This window comes from Haemaphysalis longicornis, unplaced genomic scaffold (assembly GCF_048455015.1).
Source record: "Haemaphysalis longicornis isolate Haplotype H1 unplaced genomic scaffold, Haemaphysalis longicornis Haplotype H1 scaffold_7, whole genome shotgun sequence".
Lineage (NCBI taxonomy): Eukaryota > Metazoa > Arthropoda > Arachnida > Ixodida > Ixodidae > Haemaphysalis > Haemaphysalis longicornis.
Window position 1 is genome coordinate 135,138,806 of NW_027526422.1, and position 9,799 is coordinate 135,148,604.

The 9,799-nt window shown below is 46.7% G+C and overlaps 1 protein-coding gene across 2 annotated transcripts; it reads left to right on the forward strand.

Annotated features, from left to right (window-relative positions):
• Positions 1–2,833: 2,833 nt before the first annotated feature.
• Positions 2,834–5,881, forward strand: LOC144147030 (uncharacterized). 2 transcript variants are annotated; one of them, XM_077679055.1, is made up of 3 exons: positions 2,834–3,115; positions 4,272–5,205; positions 5,741–5,881. In XM_077679055.1, coding segments are annotated over exons 1-3 (939 nt in total). In that variant the 5' UTR covers positions 2,834–3,112; the 3' UTR covers positions 5,743–5,881. The 2 variants fall into 2 exon arrangements, with proteins under 2 accessions (XP_077535181.1, XP_077535180.1); XM_077679054.1 differs by having other exon boundaries at positions 4,272–5,823.
• The last annotated feature ends 3,918 nt before the right edge of the window (positions 5,882–9,799 follow it).

Consider the following 9,799-nt stretch of genomic DNA (forward strand, 5'->3'; position numbering starts at 1 on the left):
CTTGTGCTCCCCTAACAACTCAAAAGAATACAGAGGCGGCGAAGCAGCGGTCAACAAAGTGACTTGCACAGGCGAGTGTCGTCGAATCGAATGCCCCGGCGTCCGCACTGCAGGCTTTTTATCTTTTGGCGCGCGTGGTTCTCGAAACGTCGATTCGCATCGAGAACGTAGTAGATCCAAGAAGATTATTCTGGGCTGTTCACGTTAGATCGGAATGCTCTCCCTCTCACAACAGATAACACATGCGGCACAGAAAGAAAGAATGGAACACGCGCTTGCCTTGGCGCAGAGATAACACAGACCGGCGCAGCCGGGCGGTAAAAGCAAAACACAAATAAACAAACCCAATGTATGGTTCGCGGCAATATGCGCCCGCCTCCCGCAGCTAGGGGAAATAGTTCTTACAGTCAGCAAAATACCATTAAAGTTGACGGGATTACGCGTATACTGATCGGGCGTCAGCACGGCTTTTGAATCTTCGCTGGTTACGCTTACTTGGAAAGTTTATTTCTTCAAGAAACGTTTCACGGTATCTTCTAGTTATCTAAAATGCATCCTGAAATGGCCCTAACGTAGTCTAGCGCTATGACAAATGGGTGTACTTTTGAACTGGCACTAGAGCTGTGTTATAGAAATTTGGAGTGGGGGTCGCTATAACTTGCCCTTTTTATATCACCCGCAAATTACACTTTTAGAGCTGTATTCTATAGACAAGTTCCACGTAAACCCACTGTTTTTTCTAGAGAAGCGTTGTCGACCTTTCGGTGTTGGTTTGCCCTCTTACGGTGTGCTGTTCTAAACTTCAAAACCCACACGTCGCATGTGGGACATGATTTTGGTTGCCCTAGTTGGTGGTTCGTACGACCATACATTTGACGTTTATCAATCGAAACAATGAGAATTCACAAATAACTAGGGCATGTAAACATTCACACCGCATTCCGCATTGAAAACAGAGCTGTATTCACTCTGTGCGCTTTGCAAACAGAGACCCCAAGACTGGAACTCTACCTATTGTGTCAATTGTCACCTTCCCCTTCACCAATCTTCATTCCCGCCCGAGGCCTTCATGGCCTTTCGTTTTAATAGTTTTTCTTTTACTCACTATATCCATTACTTTGTTACGTCTGATTGGCTCGAACTCCCTTTATCCAAAGAAGACTCCAATTGATTATTCACCTCTCTCGGATGGCGGGTTCAATTGCAGCACTTGCTGAATCCGAACGTGCAGTACCCCCTCTACGCTGTCGACCCGGAATATAGTTTTTGTATACTTCACGGTTTACCCCGATCACCTGAGTGCGTTATACATCGCCTGCGACTCTAAGTAGCCTAAATCAAAAACTTCCTTTACTAGATCAAGACAGGTGACATCACCTCTGGATCTCCTTCGCTGCGCACTAGAGGGCACTGGACACTCGTTTTGTGTTTGTCCACACTTCTACTCTACGCGAATGAGGCCGCGAAGTTCGCTATGGGCGAGAAATGTCAGCATGAAAGATTTGTTTATGCCCCTGGAACAGCAAAGACAGGGCAGTCCGGGGTTTAAAGCCCTTATCTGTTTCGCGAGAGACTCTGAACTTGACGCTAGCTTGTGACAGCCTCTCTTCGTAATTTTTTTAGTTTTTAGTTTTTTTCTTTTGCATATATGTGTGCGGGCGTTGGTTTGATGTTTTATTTCTTTCTTCTAATTATTACTATTTGTTTTAGAATTTAAGCCTCATTTCATGTTCGCCAACCCCTGAAGAAGCAAACCTAGCATTATGCAGAGCTGACCGGTTCAGTCTCATGAAAGAATCCAATATCTCTCTTGCTCTCTTTTCTACATTCGTAAGCCTCAGTAATTCATAGTGACTTAAACTGCATCGCCTTGAAGCACAAGTGATGCATCATAGAGCGAATCAGAATCCCTCACGTGTTTATTATATACGGTGCTGCCTTGTTATATGCGTGCTGGCAACGTTCTGCGAAACCATGCTGGTCACCAGAAAGCCACACAAGCGAAGCCATTATTTTGCTATTTATACTAGCTCAAAATCTCTTCCGTAACTAATTTAATGTGTCAGACTGCACAACGCAAGTTCTGTAACTAATCTACTGTGTCACGCTGCTAGGCGGAACATTCGCTTTCTTTTTGCCGGCGGTGGGAAGGCCATGAGCCGACCTTTCACCCGCGACATCCCCATCTGGCACGGCCGGAGTAAATGCCCTGCATCTGAATTGCACATCCGTTTGCGTCTAGGTAGTTTTGATCACCCCTCGCCGTTCTTAAAAAAGAAAGGCCTCCAGGCCAAATCGCTTTTACGGTCGCTAGTTTCGTCCGACGAAAGGCCAGAGGCTTAAAAACGCCATAAACCAGCAGGTTCAAACAGAAAAAAGCAAAGGGGCGAAGAGAAACGTCCTCGGGTATGCCTAAGTGAGCCTCAATGCGATCAGAAGAGACGCATGCTGATTAGCGTCCGTAGCCTCATTGGCACAACGGGAACCGCACAGATGCCGAATGTTAAGAAAATCTCGGCACGCTAGCAAGGGTTGCCACTGGAGTAGTCGCAGCCAGCTCAATGAAACGTGATGCGTGTGTGATATTGTTTCCTTTTATACTACCCCTTCTAGACCGTATTATGCGCGATGAAGAATAACTTAATAAAAAAGAGGCAACAGCTAGTGAGAACGCATTGTAATTCTTGGTTTGTTCGACTTTCCGTCGGTGCCAGGGCCTACAAACCAGTTTTCTGCGTGCGATATCATACTCTTAGGATGCAGCACGTTCCGGTTTCTGTCCTTTTCCCGCTTCTTCGTGTAGCTGAGTGCGGAATTGCATTCGCAACAGATGGAATCAGGCGTCGAAAGGGGTGATAGCACCCGCGGATGCTCGTTGGCGACGATGTCAAGGTCAGGGTGGACCTAAACGCCTTGCTTGGATGCTGGTGGCATTAACGCTCATATCTCGCGCAAGTGACGCGCAAGGCACTGTTCCGTTCTCCTCCTCCCCAATTTCCTTCTCTCTGCCTGCTCAAAAATTACTCAGCGCCACCAATGAGCAGTTTGGTATAAAAAGGTCCCTGAGTGGTAGAGAAATCAGCAGTTGGACCCACAGCGGCTGAAAGCAACCATGGTAAGTGGCTGTCTCCCAGATCTCCATAAATACGAGGGTTAGAGAAACTGTTTTATATAACAGCACTTTCACTTGTATTTAAATGGAAAAAGCTTTTTTTTCTCATATTTTTACGTAAAGAAAGAATAAAAAATGAGTCATGGTACTGTACCAAAAGAGAACCTACCGAACATTCGCAGGGAAAAATCACAGCAAGAAACACCTAAAGATATAAACCGATAAATGGAAAGTCGGCATTGCCACAGCAACCACTGAAGGTCGTGCAGAAACAGCGCAGGGGCCTCCCAATAAGGCCTTGGCTCAGATAGGTCCCTGGGTATGTGCTACTCTGTGGATACGTATCAATATGCTACGCTAGCAGGAACGACAGTGAGTACGCGCTGGAGTAGAGGGGTGGCATTTCGCTTTCAGGTTTGGATTGTCCAATACGCAAGTGCTGTTATAATCTTCTCTCAATGTACTTAACACATTGAGAGAATAATGGCAGGGACGGTAAGGTATGCGGCCGAACTAAGGACGAAGGCTATGCTTTCCCGGTTGAGTATGCAAGACCTCCAGCAGTGAAGTTATGAGTACGTTCCTACGTTTAGGATTAATGTTCAGTAACACTAACGTACCTTCACGACATTCCAAGCTACGTCAGACTCAATATACGTAAAGCTGCGTGTAATGGTTGACAACGTCAGATCTCAAAGCGGGACGTGCAGACTAATGTGAAGTGCTTGCCTGCTGTGGTCACCTAAACTTTGCTAACGCGGCTAACAAACTGGTGAATGAGCGTTGCTACAGAAAAGAGGCTTCCCGTATTGTCTAAGTTTCTACAGCATCGAAATTGGCTTGGTTAGGTTTAATTCCTTTCCAATAAGTCAGGATGTTTCCTGCTGATATCATCTTCGCAGTTTCATGACATTCGCGTTATGCTACAGCGCAGACAAGGGCTTCAGAAAACCATCCTGTAAAATTACTAGATCAAGCAGCGTAACAACTTTGACATACACTGATGTGAAAATTCTAGCTCAGAAAATTTGTCTTTTTCAATAAGGATCGAAAAAATAGCCTCGCGGGTCTGCCACACTTTCAAAATAAGGTACAGCAGTTGATAAGGAGCTTCATTTGCTGCGCTGTGCACTACTTGAAATGACTCTTACTACCGCAGATCCGTGCGTGCCTTGTCTTGGCTCTGGCCACCAGCGCCTTCGCTGGCTACACCGGCGGCTTCGGTGGTTATGGCCTCGGATACGGCCTCGGTGGCTACGGTGGCTACGGCAGCTACGGCGGCTACGGCCTGTCTCACTACGGCCTTGCCCACGGTATCGGCTACTCTGGTCTTGGTCTCGGCTACAGCTATGCCCCAGCTGTTGCCAGGACCGTGTCCACCTACCACGCTGCTCCAGCTGTGACCGCCGTCCACCACGCCCCAGCCGTGGCCACCGTCGCTCACGCTGCCCCAGTCGCCACCTACGCCGCTGCCCCAGTCGCCACCTACGCCGCTGCTCCAGTTGCCACCTACGCTGCTGCCCCAGCTGTGACCCGTGTCGCAACCTACCACGCTGCTCCCGCCGTGACCAGCGTTGTCCGTGCTGCCCCAGTCGCTGTCGCTGCTCCAGTCGCCACCTACGCTGCTGCCCCAGTCGCCACCTACCACGCTGCCCCAGCCGTCACCCGCGTTTCCACCTACCACGCCGCCCCAGTCGCCACCTACGCTGCTGCCCCAGTCGCCACCTACGCCGCTGCCCCAGCTGTGACCCGCGTTGCCACCTACCACGCCGCCCCAGTCGCCACCGCTGTCGCTGCTCCAGTCGCCACCTACGCCGCTGCCCCAGCTGTTGCTGCTGTCCACCACGCCCCAGCCGTTGCCACCACCACCGTCCACCACGCCCCAGCTGTGGCCACCGTCGCCCATGCTGCCCCAGTCGTCGCCTCCTACGGCGTCGCCCACGCTGCTCCAGTCTACGGCTACGGTGTCAGCTCCCTCGGCTACGGTGTTGGCCACTACGGTTTCGGCCATGGTCTCGGCTCCTACGGCCTGAACTACGGCTACGGCCTTGGCTCTCCCTTCGACTACGCCACCCTCCTCCGCAAGAAGAAGTGTAAGTATTGGCCAGACGTTATGCTAAGCTCCTAGGATTAACAATGCTGCGAAATGAGTGCATTAGTGGCCTAGGCGGCATCTTAAAATAATTGGTGGGTTTTGAAGCTTTGCTCGGGCACATTAGGGACTCCTCCGAACTGTAAACGAACTAATAGTAAGTTTGAACCTCTGAGATGTCTTTACAAGAAAGAACCGCAATAGATTAGAATAGTTGGTGATGAACACCTCATGGAAAGTGTGATTACGCTAAAGACAGCCCGCGTCATGGTGAATATTTCTGTAGGTTTAAAGGTTATCATAAATTGACATCATAAAGTGGGTTGTAAACAGGATATCACCAATTTTCCAAAGTGCTTGAGAGTCAGCGTTGCACAAATATTACGAACAGAATTTTGCACTACCTGAAAATGCCCTGTGCCCTGACATACGAAGAGAAAGCATTGTTCTGCGATATTTCCAGAAACAAACCATCGGAGTAGGGCGCAAGCAGCATCAAGCACTAATCCACCATTGTTTTTTTCTTTCTTTTACAGAAATATCTTTTTCAGGAGCCCCCACAGTCACCTACTACACTTAGATTATTTAATAAATTCCAAGGGTCGATCTCTCTTCCGAATTTCTTCACAAGGATGTGAGAGAAACCCCACAATAAAATGCAAGAATTCCATATTTGATTTGTGGTTCTCATTTTTATTGTTGTATTGACGCTTGTATTTTTTTTTCAGAGCCACAGCGACACAAGAGAATTTTTATTAGTTCTCGAACAATGGGTGAAAATGCCGTTTTAGAACGTTGTTTTAATTTGTTCTGAATTTACGTCATTGTTTTTTCATGCAAGAAAATTGTTGTGACTTTGAATTGAGTTTAAATATATCAACATTAGCTCTATCAAATCCCTACGTCCGAATGTTTAGGGGTTATAGTACATAAGAGGAATGAGGCCTAATTTCGACACGAATGGCCCTGATCAACACAACCTAAGGCTGACATTTCAGCATCTAAGGAAAGCAAAACCCACAATTTTGTGCCCAATGTTTCCCGAATGGCTCGCCGTATAAAAGGTCTCCCCAGGAATGCTTGGATAGTTATTACACATCACAAAGTCGCTGCAATTAGCATCGAGAAGTTAAACATTGTTTTCAATCAAGGTTTATATTATTGTTGCGCTTGGTTGAAATGCCTTTGTGGTGGATATTTATTTAGTCTACACCCTTGCGATTCGGAGGCAATAAAAAAAGGTCCCATCTGGAAAGACAATTTTCTACTCAACTCCAGCAGATATTCCTAAATTTGTTACTACTGACGCTTATTAGCAAAATGAAAGTGAAGGTCTTTTAAACCATTTCCATTTGGCTTCAATTCATACAAAATTACCTGTTACAGTCTTGAAAAAGAAGCTATTACGAATGCTTGCTATATGTGTAGTACAGTGATTGCAGCTTTCGAGAACAGCTCCTGGTGATTGGGTAATGCATTCTTTGTGGTATAGGACAGTACAGATCGAGATAAGTACTAGCCTAGGGAGAGCCACGTTCACAGCAAAATTCATGAAAACGTGGAGGGGTGCAGAACAAAAAACGTTTAAGTACAAATCAGTGTAGGACAGCTATTTGAAACTGAAAGCCTGATGAAGAGTTTTGCCATCCTGTTAGGGGTTAGGTCGTCGGTGAGCCGAGCCAGCTGTTTTAAATTGTATCAGTAGTAGTAGCGTGCGTGAGACGAAGCGAGGATTCGTAACTTGTTTTGTCCTCAGCCGCAAATAGCTAGATGCTGTGCTCTCGTTATTTCATCTAAAAGATAACAAAAATACTCTACTCAGTCGAGCCGTTACTCAATTGATGAAAATCACGATGGCAGCTTTAGCCTCCTTAGGATGCACCGATTGCAAAATAATCAGTGCAGAATTAGTGAACCTGTCCCTTCAATATAATATCATCATTCCTTTCCCTTTGCGTCATTTTCCTATTTCCTCCGTATTATGACTTGGCACACAAGCGTGTTTGTATCGCCAAGCTGAGAGTAAGTTTCGCGCGAACGTGTTTTGCTACTCGCCTTGCATTCCTACACTCTCTTCAGATATTAACTCTGTGCAGCTTTTAGTCCTTTCGTTGCAGCGGGTAAATATTGCACGCGCTTTCCTGCAACGCCTAACCACTGCTAACTTCGAAACCCTTGCCCGGACGTCAACCCGAACATCATTGAAGTTTAAAATGTCCGCATTATTTAATTATCCTAGGATTGTAGAAAACATGTATATGATGATGTCGAGTTCATGAATTAGCATTCAGAAAGCCGTAAATTCACCAGCGCCCTTTAAAAATTGCCCGAATATTATCACCGACATGCCCATCGCCTGCTGCAAGTCGGGAGTGGGCAAACATTCTGCCCGCTGCGTACGAAGTTTAAATAGGACGGAAGCGTACATTTAGTAATTTCAGTCAACCCACCATAATTTGACAAGTAAAAAACTTTCAGGGCGCATCACCCTTACCAGCACCCATTGCCTCCAAATTTAATCTGGATGCACTTCTTCATTCTCGCAGTAATGCACAAAACATGCGGGTATAACGCTTTTCAGCACTGCAGTCACACTGGTAGCTTTCCTGTAAAGGAAACGCAAATTGTGAATGCACTTGGGGTCGACTTATGAGACAGTACATGTGAAGGCATGTGTCCAATTGGCGAACGCGTCGTGCCAATGCAATCATCATCGTTACTCTGTTACTACGACTGAGAGCTTTAGAAATTGCAGTCGCTAGTTCTGTATCAAGGGTTAACGTTATGTAACCGTAACGGTGCGCCACGCGACGGGCCAAACAATGTCAAACTCATCGTACGAAACGCTGCGCGCACCGGCTGACGTCGTTAGGGCTTAAAGCGTAACTCTAAGGCAAAAAAAAAAAAAAAAACTGGCTGCACATACCTGCCTTCACTAAGGATTCTGTAAGGCAGGGGCCTTAGCGTTCACACCGCTAGAGCGCCATCTATCGGGGCAGCGCCGTACGATTGAAGGTGACAGCGGATGCCGCATGGTGGCGCTACTAACACAAAGCCAGGGAATAGCCGCTTCCGTGTAGCCAAGCAAAAAGTGCTTTTATAAGGAACGTGCTTTGCTCCTTATCCGATTGCTGCTTCTGTGACATGCAAACTCAGATTACTCATGCAGGCGTCAGTAAATCTCTCCAACACAACTCTCTATGTCGAATGGCCGAGCGCATTCTGTAGGTCCCCTTTAGTCGGGCAGACCCATCGAACCGTCGTCCCATTGGGGATGCGCTCTCGCATCGCTTTTCGGAGCCCTTCGGTTAGATTCCCTTACAAACAAAATTCTTCCAGTTTTGTTAAACTCAATCCTTTCCCATTAATCATTCGGCGGCAAAGGAGGGATTTCACGTCCGAAATGGTTGGAGGAACATGGGGGAGTCCTTTGTCCTGCAGTGAACACAAAAGGGCTGATGATGTGGATAATGGGGCCCTTGAGAAGCTAAGATTAGATAAAAACTTACAAAAAAAATGAAACCTAATTAACACAAGGATAGCGACTCGGCCTAAGCATGGGCGGGAAGGGAGGGTGGTGTCAAATAGGTCGGGACAAGTTTACATTCTCAGATAAATGGCAGTAGCGAGAGCGCAGTCCCACAAGAAGGCAAACACCTGCTTGGCTGTGGCGGCGGGTGGATGAAGCCAGTCCAAAAAAATAAATGCAAACTACACGCCGAGGGCACAGTATATAAACGGTCGTACAGCTTTCTGCCAGAAGTAGACACCCTTCTAACGTGCTCCGTCCCACCGCGTACACGTCATCACCTGTCATACTGCAGCGTTAGAGAGGAATGCCCACTGCGTAGTTCGATCACAGCTTAAACTAGTTCTTGCTTCGAAAATTCCGACGGTAACACGAGAATATGGTGAGGTGCACAACTGAGAGGATTATCTCAAGGTCATAAAATATTTAACTTTTACACAAGATTTCTTACGGCTTCTAACTTGGTGCTCAAACATTAAAACCTCGATTGCAATAACAGACGGCAATGCGGGACGAGAAGCCACAGCTCAGTTCCATCTTGCCTGTAATGCTGCTGATTACGATGCTGATGGCTACAAGATTGCTAAGTCACTGAGGCAACGTATGAAGGTGAGAAGAAACGCGCGGACGGACAAAAGAGGAAGAAAAGAAAATCAGGAAGGAGATGCGGTGACTGCCCGTTCTGTCAGGTTCTTGTGCTTGTCGTCTTTACAATACATGTGTTTTTGCATTCCTGCCTTCGCAAAGAATGTCTATTTACAATCTTTTGGAGCTCAGGGCGTCTACAGTTTTTTTTTTGGAATTCACCAAACTATGAACTGCATCATACACCTATGTGGTTTGCACAACTGCCTATTTGGGAGGGGGGGGAGGGGGGGACGTGTCAGTTTTTTCCAATTACTACAAACATTAATTGTTCTATGTTGCCAGGCTGCGCAGACGAAAAGGGAACATAAAGTAGCTTCATAAAACAATACTTTAGCAAGGCCTGTTATTCTTTGTGGCACGGAATCAGTGCACAAAATATTAATATGAAAACATCAGCGCAAAAATTATCAGTGCGAAA